The sequence below is a fragment of the Corvus hawaiiensis genome, chromosome 2, assembly GCF_020740725.1.
Source record: "Corvus hawaiiensis isolate bCorHaw1 chromosome 2, bCorHaw1.pri.cur, whole genome shotgun sequence".
Taxonomy (NCBI): Eukaryota; Metazoa; Chordata; class Aves; order Passeriformes; family Corvidae; genus Corvus; species Corvus hawaiiensis.
Genome location: NC_063214.1, coordinates 8,260,501 through 8,278,970, shown reverse-complemented (window position 1 = coordinate 8,278,970; position 18,470 = coordinate 8,260,501). Strand labels below are relative to the sequence as shown.

Sequence of the window (18,470 nt, the reverse complement as noted above, 5' to 3'; positions counted from 1 at the left end):
AGCTTAATTTCTCTTCATAATCCATCAAAATTCAAACAGCAGGAGGAAGAAATTGGCTTTCCAGGGGTATTGCAAGGGAAAATTTTCCAGCCTTGCAAGACAGGCAGTAGCACTCTCACAAATGCAGAGGTGGGCTCCAAAAAACCCTAATTATTATGCTTTCTGTAGTTGCATGTTTACCTTGCAAATTTTGTGGTTCACTTTTACTAATCTATCACTATGTTAAAGAAAATATGCATAGGAAAAAATATTCTACCAATCTCATTATGATTTTTTTTTTGACCAAGACAAGTCCCTGATTTCAGGATAGGGCAAAATGTAATCTTTCAGTGTTAAGACCACTGTAAAATCACTTTACAATGCAAGGAATGAAACCATATATGTATTTGTTTTCTCCTCCTCAGAGTTTATTTTGCATGTAATTTTACAGTTTTTACTTCACATCATACATTTATTCCTTCTCTTGGAAAAAGTTTTGACACAGACGCTTGCCTTGCATTACATTTTGAAACCTGGAACTGGTGCCAGTAAAAAAAAACAAAAAAAAAAAAAACAAACCACCCTATAAAACATATTAGATCAATACAATGTAAATATAACATGTATTAGAAGTTGCTCGTTATTTCACTACAAGGAAAACAATCTGGGAAAAAAAAAAAGATAATCAGTTCCAGTTGCTAAAACAGTTCAGTATATTTTATTTAAAGTCATAGCGTAACAGGAATGCTTTTATTAGCCCACAACCAAACAATGATCAAACTGGTGTAGAGGAAAATGAAGCATGATCCTATGGTACTCAACTGCAATATAACATTCTCTGCCACACAGAACATATCAGACTGGGGATGTCCACAAAGTCTTCTCAGTGTGAACTCTGCAAAAGACTCTTTTCCATCATGCTGCATTATTCCATCCCTTATTTTGCTTAGGAAGTAAGCCACAAGTAAGCATTCCAAGAACTGTGAATAGATTGCCAGTGTTGGCACCAACTCTTCAGTAGTTTACACAATGGTTCACAAAGGAAACTGGGTAAAATTATGACTTGGAAATGGTCACAGACATCTTCCTCTTTGGCTACTTTAAAAGTTAGAAAATTCAGATTTGTACAAAAGACATTCATTTCAGAACCAATTCAAATATGTTTTTAAATAAATGGAACAAAATAAAGCATGTCTCGTTAATTTGGTATTAATTTTCCAGAATACTCTGCAATACATTTTCAAATATACAAAATCTTACTCTTTACAAAAAAGTTGTAGCTCGTGAAGGAACTCACTTGAATTATCTTAGCAGCACTCCAATAATTAACTATCTTAATTTTAATCAAAAAAAAAACCTTAGTTTGATCACTGTATTTTGAGACTGCTTCTTCATGAGAAGCAATGTTTCAAAAGTTATAAAAGTGCAAGAACATCATCATGTTCCAAGCTGAAAGGCAGCTTCTGGAAGTAGTGAAATCAGTACTGCAAGGTCCTGATGTCAGTGAAATAAATGCAGTGGGAAGAACTGCACTTTAAGTACCTCTTCCAGTGTGGTATTGTTGCATTAAGACCAAAACATGCTTCTCACTGAACATTTTAGTGATCTAAGTAGAAGAGTTGTGTGACTTTTGTCCAGCTGCAACAAGTGAGATGCTCAGACTAAGCGATTAGGTGGGAGCAGATAACCAGCACACACAATAGCATCAGCAGGCCACCACTCAACCGGCCCGCTCGTTTTGCTGCCCAGCATTTTTGTGCATTTTTAATTAAATAAAAAACGGCAAAGTACAAGACTCTCAGAGGACCTTCTCATCCTTTTGGATAAACATTTCTAATTCCATGTTAGACTTCATTGAAGAAGAGGAGCCTCAAATTAGGTCCCACAAACCGTTAAGGCTGCCTTTTAGCCAAAAACTTCTGTTTTATTTAAGCAAACTACTTACTTTTAGTAAGAAGCATTAATATATAATGAATATTTGAATTCACTATCAAAATGAGGATTATAAGAAATTACAAACTTTGGAGCAGGATCACTCTTATCACTCCTGATAAAGTTCTGTAAACAACATTTTAATTGAGAATACCTGCTGCTTTGCAACACCTTAAGTGTAATTTTGTACTACTAGAACTACAAACCCAACGTTTTCCTTTCTGCCTCTTTGTAAAGCTTCCTCAAAAGAGGGTCTAGCAAGTCAAGAGCTCTGCAATTACATGTGAATATTAATCTTACATTTTAAACACCTAATATTACTATACTCAGTCTCAGAAAGCCTCCTTAGAGCAAGTTTTGTTATACTTAGTACTAGTACAGTGTATCAGCACTTCTTGGTGACTTGCTTCCTTGGTGGTAGATACAGAGAACTTCACTTTGGGATATCCGTGTTCTGAAGCACAAGAGCCACTCTGCTTGGAATGTACACCTGGGAAAAACGGGACAAGAACAAGAACAGCTGAAAAACCCAGAAACCTTACAGGACCCAACTTCTTAATAACAGCATTTGGAAAAAATCCCCATATTTTAACTGTTAAAAATCTTTCATTTGTGCAGTGTTTTGGGTCATAAATATAATATTTAAAGTATGATTATTGACTGCTTAGTCCCTAGCACTGGAATTACACAAGATAAAAATTTAAAAGGCAGACTGATTACAATCTATTTTCAATCTCTTTTCTACATTTTTTTTTTTTTTTAAATATCTCATCATGATATATTTTAGGTGGCTACCAGGAGAGGGCCTCATATGACTTACAACGACCAGTTTCAGAAACCTGAGGACATCTAGGTCAACAGACTGGTCAATGATAAATGACAAAGTTTTGCAACTCCCTTCTGCCGTGAATTACAGTTGCCCCAAGGCCTGTGATGTCATTTGCTACAGGTAAATACCAGCAATATGACACAGCAGCATATTGTTCACACTCTTGGCATGTCTATGGAATGTCAGTGTCTGAGCAATAAAACTCACTCTCAAGATTGGACAGAATCAAAATTAACCATGTAAATGATCGCATTTGTCTTCCCCTTTTTTCCCTGCATACCACAAAAATAACACATATAATCAAAAGAGTCCTCATAGATCACAAAATGTGGCGATGTATTTTTCACAGCATTCCTTCCAAGCTGAGCGGTCACCATCAGCAAACAAGACCGATATGTGCTATCCACCAATTACCTTGATACACGGTACTCCATCAATTGTCAGGTCTATGAATGTGTTTTCTGAACAAGTCAATAAAAATGCAATTATAAAAGGTAACACAAGATTGAAGATTATTGGCTTCAGTCTGACAACTGACTATCCTTCATCTCTGTGGAATGTCTAATATTCTGCAATTTCGACTGCGTTATCTGCTAACGAGAGCCTGATGGCATGAAAGGCTTTCATTGTTTTCAAAACAGAGTAAAGCAATAAAGGAAAGAGCTTTAGGAAAAGGAGAAAAAGGGAAAGAACAGCTGATCTTCACTGAACCAGACAGAACTGTGTCCAATGCTACTTGAAAGGCAGTGAACATAATGATTTCCCCTAAGGTTTCTGTGATAAATAGCTTCTATAAACCTGTGCAGGAGAGGAAACACTTAATGAAGTCAACTACCTCAAAACATATAGATAAAGGAGAGATTTTGAAGTTGTGTACTGAGAAATTCATCGCTCTGGGTTTGGATGATGAAGTGAGAAAGGAGAAGGAACAAACAGAAATAAGTTTTCTAAGAAAGAATTTGTAAAATGTTACTTCAGTTAAGGGAATAAAAATTAACGTTAATAGAGGACACAGCAATTCTCAGTTATATTCTGGTCAATAATGTGTCAGATCCTAGGAGGAGTAAATTAGCCCAATTCCTTTAAAGTCAATTTACATCATCTGAGAATCTGAGAGCAGTGTGGATCATCCAGCTCCAACCACTTCACCGACAATCAGGATTTTAAAACTGGTTTAAGCACAATTTCAGAATTTGTGCAGATGATTGTATTTAAACTAATGACAGATGTGTTTTCCATTTGCTGTGAAGAGAAGTATCTGCCAGCTTATTACTTTAGTCACATACTTTGTCCTTACCTAGGGAAATTAAATATGCATTTTAGAGTTTTTCATGTTGGTGGGCTTCTTGCTAAACCATAGAAAAGCCACATATGGCACTATCTCCTAATCTTATTTCATTGGTCAGTGTAACCACCTCCAAGGCTATTTGCTACAAAAAGCAACAATTAAGGCATGAACAATGAAAAAAATACCAATTGTTGATTAAACATATTAATAATTACAAATAAGATTACTAATTATTCATTCCACTGGTGTACAATTTTTTTAAAAGGAAAAGTACTACACAAGTATTAGATAATACTTGTTACAAATACGTAAGTAGTATTCCTTTCCCCCAGTCCAACAATATTTCCAGAAATACTATGTTCTGTGTGCTGTGGCTTTGTTACTTGTTTCAACAGACAGAACTCAGAACATTTGTGTGATGGACTGAGGAAGAAAAATGTGACCAGCGAGGTTGGGAAGATCACTCGTCTTTCCTGAGGTAAGGTGCAAACTGGAAGATCATATGCCCAGGATCCCAGCAGGGTTTTCAGCCCAGATTTCTCACCTCCACTCCTCCTTCTGATAGCCTGAACCACAGAACTTACTCAGCCTTTTCACTCCAATATTATTCCTTTTCTTTCAGCCCCTTTCACCTGAATTACCACTCTCGTAGTAACATATCCCCCTTAACTTAAATTTATTTTCTCCATATTTTTCCTGACTGTACTGACTGTTTCAAGCCATTGTACCAAGTTGACTGTGCTCCAAGCATATCCTTCAATCTGCCACTAAATGACACGATTAAAAAAGCCAGGAATCCACTGCTGACAGGATAAGTTGAAATGCAAGCGTTTTATTGTATGTTTGAGACCAGACACCTTCAAATACATAAAAGTATGGACAATCCTTAGCTCTAGATATGTCTGGATTGGACCTTCAACATTCAATTGATCAATGGTTCACTCCAATTCAGTGTCACCTACAACTGTGCTCTGTCTCATCATGCTGGTCACTGCTCAAGACTCCAAACAGTATCAGTATCCTCGATACCAAACAGCAGCTGGACACTGGGCCTCTGATTGCTGGCATTGCAGTGGCCCAGCCAAACCCAGTGACCCAACAATCTTATCCAGCCCTGTAGATCCTCAGCTCTTAGGCAGGAATGCTGCAGGAGACCAGGCTGAAAGTCTTACTGAACTGACTGGAGCAACCTTGTGCATACAGCTTGAGTCATTTCATCAAGACAGCAATCAGGCTGACCATGCATGTTCTGACTTTGCTAAATCCAGGATGGCTTTCTGACTGACCCATCTCATGTAACCCACTTGCCTGGACAGAGATTCCAAGAGGAGGTGGTTCTTGACTTCTTGAGGAACTTCCCTACAGACCCCTCAGCCTTCCTTTTCAGCCTTAGTTCAGTTGTCAGAAATTTCCCCTGGCCACTATGATTTTTCTCAGACAATAGCCTTGCAATCACATCACTGAAATCATCCAAGCCTCTGGGTGTATCTCACTTATATACAGCATCTTTAACCTATTGCTCTGCCACTTTATTTTCAGTGGTGCACTGTCACACAGAAAGGGTCTGAAAGCAGGCTTTGCCCTTGGAGTCAGAGCCGAAAAAAGGCACTGACTACTCCTGTATTGTCCATATTCTCCATCAAAGTTTTGAGTCTTCCCTTTGTCAAGGGACTTGTCTTTTTTTTCTTAAGGTGTTCTTCCAATCAGTGGATTTGCAAAATCACCTTCTTGCCCTTCTTCATTATATATATAGTATACAGCCTGAGATATATAGCTATCTATAAATAGACAAGTATACTAAAAGTACAATGAGATTTCCTGATTAAAACCATCACAGGAAACCTAGGTATTCATCAGCAAAAAACATTATCAGAGATATGCAATTTTTTACTTTTTCCATATCCTGGGAAGCGTGTCTCAGAAGTTTATTCTTTCATATACTGTTGCTGAATTATATACTTTCAATTACCAGCTTCAGTTCTATTGATCTCTGTTCTTTTAACCTGCTTTTTCTGATCTCAAGTTTTATCCCATTCATGTCTCCTTCACCATTTCCCAAGGCTCACTTGATGAACATGGACAGAAGTGAAAACCCAAAGAACAGAACACTAAAGAGAATTCATTCATAGCTAACCCACATCTTGATTCGCATCAATCAAATCACCATCAGAGTCTCTCTTCTGTGTCAAGCTTTCTGCTCATCCTGAACACCCTTTCCAGCCACTTCCTCCCTTCCAGGCTCACCCATGCTGGAAAGGCCCTCAGGAGACCCAAACTCCCTGCTTTCAGCAGGGTGAGCTCTGAGGTCAGACCAGGTTATTCATGTCTTTAGATCTCAACAAATTGTCCCTCTGCTCTCTATACCAATTGCTAACTCACAACCTTGAGCCCTCTAAGGTTCACACAAACTCCACTACTTTAGGAAGCCATCAAGACATCTAAAAAGACACTCAGGAAGGTTCATGAGGCCTTTTCCAATGGGGGAGTGTAACATGGGAACTGGAGACATCAAATCTGTTTGAGACAGGATGACTCAGCTGCAAAGACAGTTTTTGACAAAGTTAACTTTCAAACATTTAGTCATAAAATATCACTGAAAGTCTTTTTATTCTCAATTTGGCAGGAATGGAGTAACTGCTGTTACTTCATCAGCAGATGTGCTAACAAAGAAGATGGTGGGGGACAGGAATCTTGTTTATAAGTCAAATACAAAACAGGTTTTTGTTAGCACCTTTGACCTTTTTATACTGCATGTCAATATGAGGCAGTTACACTGTCTGCAACGAGGCAAGTCCCACACAGATGAAGGCTTCTGGCATTCAAACAGTATCTCTAGTAAAGAGACAAAAAAAAAAAAAAAAAGGAGATTTTTTTAAAGCCAACCGCTTTGCCACCAACACACATGGAGTTCTGTCACGATCATAGTCTATTCATGATGGCTATCTCACAAACAGGGAAAAAACAACTGGTACTACTACTGGCCAGGAATGCAAGATGTTTTCAGCCAAACACTTACTCCTTATACGTTTTTTTCTATGAATATCCAGATAACTTCAAGGAAAAAAAAAGACATTAAAAGAGTTAAGAAGAGTACAGGAATACTACATGTAGGAAGCACCTGTGAACAGCAGCAGCTACAAGCAGAAATATCACCTTATATATTCCAGGAGAGGACTAAAATACTCAGCAATCTCCAAATGTATCTAAAAACCCACAAGCAAGAGATTCTGCAAATGACAACTGCTACTTTCAGATCTGTCAGACTAATTCAGTACCAGGTGCAAGCTCAACTGAAATTGGCTGGAACTGCAATGAACTACTCTTCATCTGACTTTCAGGACTGGAAAACACCAAGCCCTAAAAATAATTTCAAGGTCATTTTGTAACAGATGGGAGAATTACTAGAACTCAGAGCTAGATCAGGCACTGCAGAAAAATACTCAGTAGCACATATTGCAGCTGGTAGATGCAGAAGGCAATGTCACAAGAGTCTGTGCCAACATTATCCCAAACTTTTAATTAAAATGAGGGCTTTAGACAATCTCCTGTCCCTGTATCACCACTAATTGTCACACACGGACACTATTCTGAGAATATAATTAACCATCAAAGAATAAAATAGATGATAGCTCTTCCTTTCTGACTATAATTTATTATACAAAACCTCACACATTTTGGTTTTCATTTTGCTAGATATTGCACATGACAAAGAAGGTACGCTTAAAAGAATGTGAAGTTCTGCCTTCCAATTTGTTTTTCAATTTACAGCTATACAGCATGAATATGCAGAAAATAATTTCTTAGACTGTCTTGCTTCATTTATGCAAAAGAAGTCCATATATTGCACAGGGTGTGTCTCAAAATTGTTCCTGTATTATCTTCGCACTCTTCTTTCACATTGACAAAAAGTACTCTAAAAGAGATGGCAAAACCCCCTGAAAAACAAGTAGACTGAGAAGGAAGATAGGATAAAACAAAATTACTGACAGAGTAACTTTGGAAGCATTACATTTGCTGGTGGTTTTAAGAAGTCAAACAACCAATGAAGATGAACAAATGCATTTAGAAGTCTTAATCATCAAGAGCTAAAAATCAAAAAGACCTTTCTGGTATTAAATTCTGACTGATTCACCTCGTTTGAACAGTTAACTACAAATGTTCTTTCATTTAATCTGTATATCTGTGCATGCCAGGGGAGACAACAGTTAAAGATTACATCAGTCCCTTAAAATTCCATACATAAATCCTTATCATGAAAGTTATTTAAATGAGTATTTTCAAAGCTAAGGTCACTAAAAGCTTTTAGATCATTTCAGTCTATGGGAGTATTTTAATTTGTCCACAGACTCAAGGAAGCAGGAAGTTGCACTTTGACATTGAATAGTATACATTGAGGTCAAGGTTAAAAACCCAAGCCTATAATAAGGATATTCTTAAAATAAACTACATAATTTCACTTTCATTTAATGTGAAAAGATTATGTCACTGAATGCCAAAAATAGAGAATCAGAAAAAAGACAGCACTGGGGACAACAGAAAAGGAATACTCTGACATTTATTTATTTTTTTAACTAATTGGAATGAACTACAGAAAAAGTAAATCTATGGAAGTTGAAATATGTTAAGCAATTATATTTCACAATAAATCATATACTACTTTTCCAATGACACAACATCCTCTGCAATATTCCACTTAGCCTTATTACTCAGTTCTGTTGGTGCACAAAGTATAACCCCCCTCCATTTTCATATAAATCCAAACTTTTGCTGGGGTACAAAAAATTTAGTAGCACACTTATTGATAGCTAGCTCTTTCCTACAGTAAAATTCAGTCAAGTTGGATACCTTAGAAAAGACCAACAAAACATTTTGAGTGACATGTTATTAAAATATTATACTACTTCTTCCCCCTGCCCCACACCTAAATTTCACATCCAACCACAAAAGCCAAATTCGTTACCAACAAATGAATTAATCCCTAAAGGGACACTAAGATCTGGCAGGGGTTGAAATGTGTGTGCAGCACTTAATTTACATCTTGCAAAGAGATGATGAGACATAAGCAAGACTAAAGGTTTATAGAAGCATTCAAAAAGCACACATCTTTTATAAAACATACCCCAAAAAAGACAAGTATGAGAATACCACAGTGGAATTGTAAACAGAAATGAAGCTGTGGTAAAAAGTGACAAAATGGTTCACAGCTCGTTATTAGAAAGTTTGATTACATGGAATGTTACGTACATTTCATATATTTGTTAACAATCCATTATAAAAAAGCAGTGAAATGGAAAAATTAGTACAATTATTTAAATAAGTCATATTACAAAGGAAATTTCTGTGCACTTTCTATGGCATTTTCAGGGTGTTTCTGATGATTTTGAATTCTGGCCCTCTAATAGCTTTACTAAACAAGCCTGAAAACTGTACAGTGAAATGCTCAGCAGCACTTACAAAGCTTCATCTTCTTCCAGGATTCTTTGCTCCAGGAATTTCATATCTCCCTTCTTCTCATTTTGATATGCCACCTTGAATATTTCTTTTATTAGGTGATTTTTTTAGAATGAATCATGTCACATTTAATCTTCTATTTTTGTAACGCATTTGGGTGCTATTTAAGCTTGACTTGAGAAGCAGAATTATTGCATGTGATTTCATTTTGTCACGACCCTCTGGGCATGTTTTGCTGACAATGTTTACTCATACACCTTAAGGGAGGTGCATCTGTCATTAAAAAACTACCTCCTTGAAGTTTGTGGTGGAGGAGGAACTAAAATTTTTGAAAGAACAAACTTAAGTCTCATGCATTATGAAAAGAGAATAAAATAATTATTAAATGGCAGGAAAATAACTTTTATGAGTTTATCAGGGTGGCATCATACATTACTTGAAAAGAAATCTGATGGGAAGACTTTTGAGTTGGATTTTAAAAACTGCAATTAAGCCTAAAGAAACACCTAAACAGGACAAATTACCCAATAACTTCAATGTAAATTGCTATTTAAAATAAAACATCTTTGTTTTACTGCAAAATAGCAGCTGGAGGCATTTACTGTAACTTCTGTTCTTCCTTACGTGAAGATCTATTTGCTGAATTTAGGTTTTCCAGGTTTTTTTCCCCAGTTACTTTTACTCGGTGTCCTTTCACTGGTATTTTACCTTTATTTGGTGCATGGGGCATCCTCTGGGGGGTTGGCTGAAGGTGGTCTGTGAATTGTGAATATGAAGGACGTGAGAGAAAGTTTACCTGACCCACGCTGCTGGGTTTCTTTCTTACCTAGAGGTGCCATTGCCATGCCACAGCTTATGCTGCACAAGTGCATTTGCTGCTGTGTTTGCCACGCCTTATCTTCCACATGCTCCTAACAAACAGCAGCTTCACATTCTGTCATTCTTTTTTCTGCCTTGGATGGCTTGCACTCACCATCAAACGGACCAAATGTGAAATATAAATTCCGAATTACAGTTTGTTGGCTTGCAAAAGTTAGTGATAGATAATTAAGATGCTCTCCAATCACCTAGGCAATGTATTTGAATTGGGCACACGAAGCAAGAATTCTGGAAGCATTACTTTGCTACATAACCTTCAGGAATGAAATCCTAGACCTTTCATTTCAAATTAGCACAAATACTTACCCACGTTATGAGGACATTGTCACATGCAGATACTTTAAAAAAAACCCCACAAAAAACCATTCCTAAGATCCTTTACACCAAGCACAACGAAAGCACAAAAAATTTTTATGTAATGAAATTATTTTAAATCAGGCAAATGAAAGAAATGCCAATACTCTGGATACAGTGAAAGAAAGAGAGGGAGAGATTAGAAGTGACAATCATTCTCAGGAGTTTAGATCTCATGAGAAAAGTTTAGATGTGACATTAGAAATTCATGTTCCGTTCTGCCATGGAAGAGGAGTGGCCCACACAAATCAGTGCAAACGCTCCATTTTTGCAGGCTCTTAAGGTTACAAGTGTAACTTATTTGTAGGTGTTCATGGGTACCAATATACCTGTGCATAGAGACACATACCCCTCACCCACACAAATGTTTTAAGTATAAAAATCTACTCAGCAATATAAGTGTTTCGAGAATTTTTTCAGTGAACTCTTGCCTTAATTCTCAGCCTTTTTGAATCTTATTTTCTTGTGCTTGTGAGCATACAGACATATGTGAATGCATAAAGAATGGGAAATATGTGCACATATATATGTATACATAAAGAATGGGGAAAATATAGTATTCAAATTGCTAATTGTAATGATTCTGATTTCAAGAGCAATTAAGAAAGGTAGAGTTTTATTAGTGACCACCTCAGCTAACAGAAATTGTATGCAAGGATATGTCTCCCAATTCATCTCAGGTGATTTGTTGGAAAGTCTTTGTCCATTACTCATACCACTTTAGAGATCTTTGAAATTCTTGATGTGAACAGAGAAATTCTGTTCCATTTGGCAGTTTTTCTGTAAACTGAGTCGGAAAAAGCTAGTTGGCAAACGCATGATTTGCTCTAATTCTTAGAGTTAAGCACATGATTTTAAGACAGCAAACCAAGATTCAGTTTCTGCAGAGCTTCAAACAAAGCAAGCATGAAGATGGAGTTTCTCAGACATGAATATAAAGCAAATTATAATATCAAGGATAGTAACTCAAAAGCATATTAGTAGGTTTTCATGCATGTTGGCAAGGAACACTGTGCGCCAGACACTGCAAAAGTGCATGGAAATATAAAAGTAAGGTTGAAAGAGAAAAATTAGTTAACATTATTGGTTAAAATCAAATCATAATGTTATTATCTCTACTGTATTTAGACAAAGGTTAATTTCAGGAAATAAATTAAAATTTCCCCCTCCCCCAGATACTAGAATAGACTCCATATTTGCCCAAAGAATTGCAAGACTTACACAGATTAAAGTAGAATTTAAAAAAGCAAACAAACCCCCTCCAAACAAACAAACACCCCAAACAATTTACTTACCATAATTGAATTAGGTCGATAATTGTGAGGATATTCTTCAGAGAAGTACTCTGTATTGTGGTCCAGCCTTTGATGCCCTCCATATTCTCCAGCATCAGAATCCAGAAGGATTTTATACTTAAAGGCAACTGTTAAGGAACTGTGCCAAATTACTCTTAAACAGGAAAGAAATCAAAGCAAAAAATCTAGAACTGCAGGAATGGAAGCATGCTGATATATTCAATATAAAGCAAAAATCATAACAAACCTAAGAGTGGAAAACCATTCAGAACACATAGAAGTCATATGAAGTTTCGTCCTGAAAATTTAACTTTAGCATAGTGACTCCTATGAAAGAGAGCACCTGCCAGTGTCTTCTGCAATCTGCCATGAATGATAAGTTTATTACATTACATCAGATATGCACAGCACTTCAGGTGACAAACTAGACTAAAAATGTACCACTAAACAAAAGGATGCATTTGAATTGCATTTAAGAAGTAACATAATTTTGACCATCAAAATCCATCGGTATTTAGCAATATTTTACAGTCTGTCAGAATCTGATCAAGTGTCAATGAGAAAAGCATGTAATTTTACAGAAGAAAACCCCGTAACTCCTTTGAGAGTCTTCTGAAAAAAAAAGTTTGAATTATTACAACACAGAGGAACAAAAGAAAGAATATATTCTAAGAGAAGTCTTTTTAAGAGACAAACATTCTGACTGGAGTTGTTAAAATGGGTTGAATTATTTAACAAAGTGTAGCAATGAGTTGGAATACCTGTAGTTACTTAAAAGGATTCTAACTGATTAAGTGAAAAATGAAAGATAAAGTTGAAACAATAAAGTCAGAAAACATAAGGAAATAAATGGGGAAATAGAGATCTAACTCATGTTCAAAAGTCAATTTTTTCTTATATGAGACAAAACCAAATAGAATATTTTAATTTTTTTATTATTTCAGTACCTTGTATTTTCTTGATTGGACATAATTAAAGCATCTTTTTCCCTCCTGAAATTACAACAGAAAGCAATCCCCATTGCCCACCACCCAAAAAAGAGAGGGAAATAACAGTGCTCTATAACCCACAATCTGCTTCCTCTATTCTAAGCTGTGGAAGAATCTTATTTTCCTAGAGCTTGTATTTAATAGGATTAGGGATGAGTGAAGCAACACTCTTTCAAAAAAGTCAGTGGTTCTCAAGCTGTTCTTGGGCTTCTGTGTTTGCTCAACCTTTTGAAAACAGGCCTGCTCAAAACCTGAAGGATTGTGATATAAACAGAATTGTTTTCAAGTCTCTTTACACAGTTCCATCAGATGAGCTGGAAAATTTCCCAACCACCAGCCTTATTGATTGAAATCTCTAGTGACAAGGAAGGCTGAAGCATGACATCACACAGAAGTAACCACAAATTTACTCTGAGACACTTCAGTCTAGAAGATTGCAATGAAGAAAAGTAAATGCACATGAGGAAAAGAGCAAAGCTGTCAATTATCTCCCAAACCACGAATGGTAACTAATCCCTTCCCCACAAGTGTTTGCAGCAAAATGAAGGAATGGTCCAAAACTGCCAAGCTAGTTGTTGAGTTCTACAGGGCAGTTGCCCAAAGATCCTCATGCTTGTTATCTTTCCTTATTAAAAAAAAAAAAAAAAAAAAATTTGGAAAATTATACTTTGCCAGCTTCAGTCCTCAAAGGCCTTCATGTGCACACCACACACACCTCTCCCCTCCTTTATCTTATAAACACGTTCAAATTACCATCCATTTGTTGTCATGTACAACAAGCAAAGCCACAAAAATACAAGATCTAGTCACTCTTCAGTGTCCTTTCAGCAGCAGCAATGTCTGCTACTGTTCCACTACATTTTTTATTAACATGGCAGGAGAATGTCTCCATGGAGCATTTCACGGCTTGCATCTGTGATCTACACTACACATTACATTTAATAAGTTATCAGTGTTGTTGAAAGTCCTTACATGTTTAATGATTCCCTTAAAACTATTTACAGCAAATGCCATCGTTATGGCCATGCTGTTTTAAAAACAATTCATAAAATTATGTCTGTATTGCCAGAGAGCACTGCTGAAGTTAATATCACCATGTCTTCACACATATATAGCCTATTTTGTGTAAATATTGTTAACCAGATCCTGAATAATGGGGTCACAAAAGAATTTTAAGATCTTAACAAATTAGATATTTGTCTGGGAAAAATAACTAGTTTGGTAAACATGTGCATTTGCCTTCCAACTTAAAGCCTCACAAAAAAGTCAGTTTTCACATTTCAGAACTTTTCAGGCATCTAGTTCTCTGAAGATTACTTTCACAAAAATGTTAAACAACAGATGTACATTTTAACTAAGTACATAATAGAAGGATTTTTTTATGCAGTGAGGTCTCTTTTGTTTTAGTGACAGTGTTGGAAATACTAGCCTGTATTCTCACTGGAAAAAAAAAAACCTGAAAAAACCAAACTGATTTCTGTTCAGTTTGGTGCTCCAACTAAACTTCCTACCCACTACAAGGGAGGAGAGCAGCAAAAGCAATGAACCCTTGTATAGATAGAGCTGAAAATGGAAAAACTGACACATTATCTACCATATTAATTACTGAATTACTGTGCTTTCACAATGTTTTGAAATACATATTTTAACACAATTTTTAAATTTAATCTTCTACATGTTTAGTGACACATTTGCAAAGTAAATGCAAATCATACAATAGGATAATTCGTATTTTTTCCAACACTTACTGCTGATAAAAGAATCAAAGTGGTGCTTGTGGGGGTGATAGAGTCTAAAGTGATTTGGCCATTTTGTTTTTAATAATTCTTGAATTTCACAGAAAAACTAGCATAAATAATTTCAAGATGAAGGGTACCACTGTTGCTCCGCTCCACACACTGTTAATTTTGAAGACTAAGGATTCAACCTAGAAGTGACAAAAAGCATATGGAGAGTATTTGGCTAAATTTTGTAATGAAGTTAAACACCTTGGCCTGATAAAATTAAGCTCAGGATATTTCAATGACAGTTGAAGCCATTTAAGCACTCGACACATGCACAAGTACTGAGAGGGAGGCAGTACTGTCCCTTTTTGCTTCAGCCAAATATGATTTTTGTTTAAACCACATGTAAATTTAGAAATACATCAATTCATGTTGCTTGGTGATTATAAACATAAAATGCAGATTTACTTTTAAGCCAAGATAACAAACTTTGTTAAAAAAGGGGGGGATACATACATATAGCTTCATTTTAATGAGACTTCCAACACAGACGAAAAATTATTTAACAAAATCTAGTGTGGAATCTCAAGGAAGGAAAAGGAGTCGTTTCTGAAATCTTTAAGCCCCTTTTCTGTTATTTCTCCATCCTTTCAGCCATGTTCCTTTTGAACAGAGGAAAGAAGGTTTCCATATTGAATTTTCACTGCAGACTGGCCTTGGAATCCAAGAACTATTCCACAGAAAGGCCTAGGTAGTATTAAAAACATAAAATCAGAAACTTATGAATGGTTTTCCTGTTAACATTCAAAGTTTTATCTACAACCAGAAAACTAGAGACAGCTGACCTAGATGTTGATTATTCAGCTACCTCAAAACTGAAGCAAATTAGGCAGAAATAATTTGTTAGTTCAAGCTGCCTTTCTCATGAAAAGGCTTCTGAAAGAGCATAATTTATGAAGTAAAATTCCAGCATAAGCACAGAAACGTTTTTTTCTTTTTCCTTCACATGACTCAGAAATCGGGCACTAGAATATACCACTCTGATACTTACACAGACTCCGTCTTCTCCCATGCAGATCAAAGATGCATTCCCACATTAGTATGCTATATTTCTTATTCACACCTATTAACCTTAAGTATCAACTACCTTGATGGAATTCAGTATTTGACTGATCCTAAATTAAGTCCTTTGTCTCAACGTGCCAGAATTCTACCAGGCAGGGACAGTTACACAACCACACTTCAAAGCGGCGTCTTTGCCTCCAGCACTCGCATGCCACTGACTCATTTAAATGACCTTCCTTGTTCATTAGAAGCTCGAGGTGCACGCTGTAAATGTCAGAGAGCCTGAATTAATGTGGGGATTTTTTTTAAAAGTATGCTTTTGCAGCACTTTGATGACAATATTTGTGATTCCTCAGGTTGAATCTAGCTATTTGCTTATGGACAACTCTGACTTCAAATCACAGAATATCCTGAGTTGGAAGAGAGACACTAGGATCCAAGTACAGCTCCTGGTCCAGCACAGGACAGCCCCAAGAATCACACTTGCCTGAAAGCACTGTCCAAATGCTCCTGATCTCTGTCAGGTTTGGTGCTGTGACCACTGCCCTGGGGAGCCTGGTCCAGTGACCAACCACCCTCTGGGTAAAGAACCTTTTCCTAATATCCAATCTAAATCTGACACAGCTTCATACCATCCCCTCAGACCCTGTCACTGCTCAACAGAGAGAAAAGATGAGTACCTGAATGTCCTTATGAACCCTAAATTCATGCCACTCTGGTATTCATTCAGTCTGGGACTACAATGCTTTGCAATACATGCTATGCAAAAATGGCAACATGTAAAACGAAGAAAGCACTCTTTCCCATGTCATTTTTTTCCTGCTTTAGCAGTATATGACAACATCAAATGTCAAAATACAAACAGAGATAAGCTAGCAGCAATTCATACTGCTCAGCATTTATGGACTCCCATGCTCACACATAAAATTAAGGTCTCGTTCCTTGAATTCCTCACACCAAGCTACAGAATCTTAGGAGAACAAGTCGTACAACACAGCAACTGAATGTCAAGGAAAATAAGACAAGAGTGAAGACTGAAGTATAAGGAGGAAGGAAAAACTGACCCCAAACCGACTGTGACTTTTCATATAGACATTGACTGGCTGAATATCCACAGAAAGACTTTCCAAACCAGGTGGGACCAGCAGAACTCTAATGTCTATTGCCTACAACTTCTCTTATAAAAGTAGAATTACCTTTGTTATGCTAACAGCCTTTGAACACAGAACAGCTGAAAGAAGAATGACAATTTCAGTGAGTTCAGAACAGAGGACTCCCTACAAAAATGCAGGCCAGGCAGGAAGCTCTGTACCTTTAACATACCTGTTAACATATCTGAGAAGCTCTATATAAAAGAAGCTTATATATCACTACAATATACTGATAGTCAAAGCTGTCCTTAATAAAGGCAAATTTAATGACAAGTGTTGTATGCACTCATTTGACTAGTTCAATCCACAAAACAAACTCAAACCTAAGCAGTGAAAGGATCATCCCATTTCCCACAATTCCCAGTATCATTCAGAAAAATGTTTAATTAAAAACCATTTAATCAATATATTACAGCAATTTGTCTCTTCTGGCTTATAACAGCAAAGGGTATCAAATTAAAAATCCACTAACTTATTAAAAGAAACAAACTGACTAACAACAAACTATTGCTTTTAGGTACTTCCTCTTCATGTCCAAGTTTCAAAGAGATCATAAAGAATTCCTTTTCAAGTGGAGAAGTTGTTCTGAGGATTTATTAGCACGGTACCATACGTCCTAGTAATAGGACATACTTTTTTGAAGTCTTAGGTTAAATGGTTCCATTAAAAAACTATACATAAAATTCATGGTTCTAATAGCAGGAGAGAAGTTAGGAAAAAACCCTAATCAACATTAAAACACCTCAACATATTTAAAGAAAATAGATAAGGAAATTCCCCTAGATACTAAATAGCTCCTCTGCTCTTCTCTGGTGAGCTCTCCCTCCCACAAAGTACTGTGTGCAGCTCTGGGATCCTCAAGATAGGAAAGACATAACCTGTTAGAGAGAGTCCAGAGCAGGCCATGAACGTGATTAGAGGGCTGTGAAGACTTAAAGAGTTGAGGTTGTTCAGCCTGAAGAAGAGAAGGCTCTGGGGAGACCTTACTGCAGCTTTCCAGTACCTGAACGGGGCCCAGAAGAAAGCTGGGGACAAACCTTTTATCAGGGCCTGTTGTGCTAGGACAAAGGGGAATGGTTTTAAACTGAAGGAGGGTCAATTCAGACTAAATATAAGAAAGAATTGTTTTACACTGAGGGTGGATAAACACTGGAACAGGTTGCTCAGGGAGGTGGTGGATGCTCCATTCCTGAATACATTCAAGGTCAGGCTGGACAAGCAACCTGATCTAGTTGAAGATAGCCCTGCTCACTGCAGGGACAAGATGGTGTTTAAAAAGTCCCTTCCAACCCAAACTATTCTACGATTCCGTGACTGAACTAAAGCAACTGAAATGCGGAATTACCCAGAATGGCTGATAAATAAAGAGTAGGCTAAAACTGGAACTTTAAACTGTCACAGTACAAGTCACTAAGCTGTGTTTGGCAAAGAAAGAAACTGAATTTGGGCAACTAAAATTCCTCCTGAAAATCAGCTTTAATTTTTGGAATCTCCCTCAACACTCAGAATTTGGACACAAATGCAAAACCAACCA

The 18,470-nt window shown here is 36.8% G+C and overlaps 1 protein-coding gene across 3 annotated transcripts in view; it reads right to left on the bottom strand.

Moving 5' to 3' along the window:
- Positions 1-385: 385 nt before the first annotated feature.
- Positions 386-18,470, bottom strand: part of GBE1 (1,4-alpha-glucan branching enzyme 1) — a 165,293-nt gene continuing 147,208 nt past the window's right edge. For 2 of the 3 annotated variants that reach the window (XM_048326884.1, XM_048326902.1), the window contains exons 15-16: positions 12,008-12,125; positions 386-2,401 (exon numbers count right to left, since the gene is read on the bottom strand). In XM_048326884.1, coding sequence (XP_048182841.1) covers positions 2,345-2,401; positions 12,008-12,125 — 175 coding nt within the window. In that variant the 3' untranslated portion in view covers positions 386-2,344. Of the gene's footprint in view, positions 2,402-2,631; positions 10,236-12,007; positions 12,126-18,470 lie in introns of those variants that run through there. The other variant, XM_048326893.1, reaches the window with a different exon arrangement.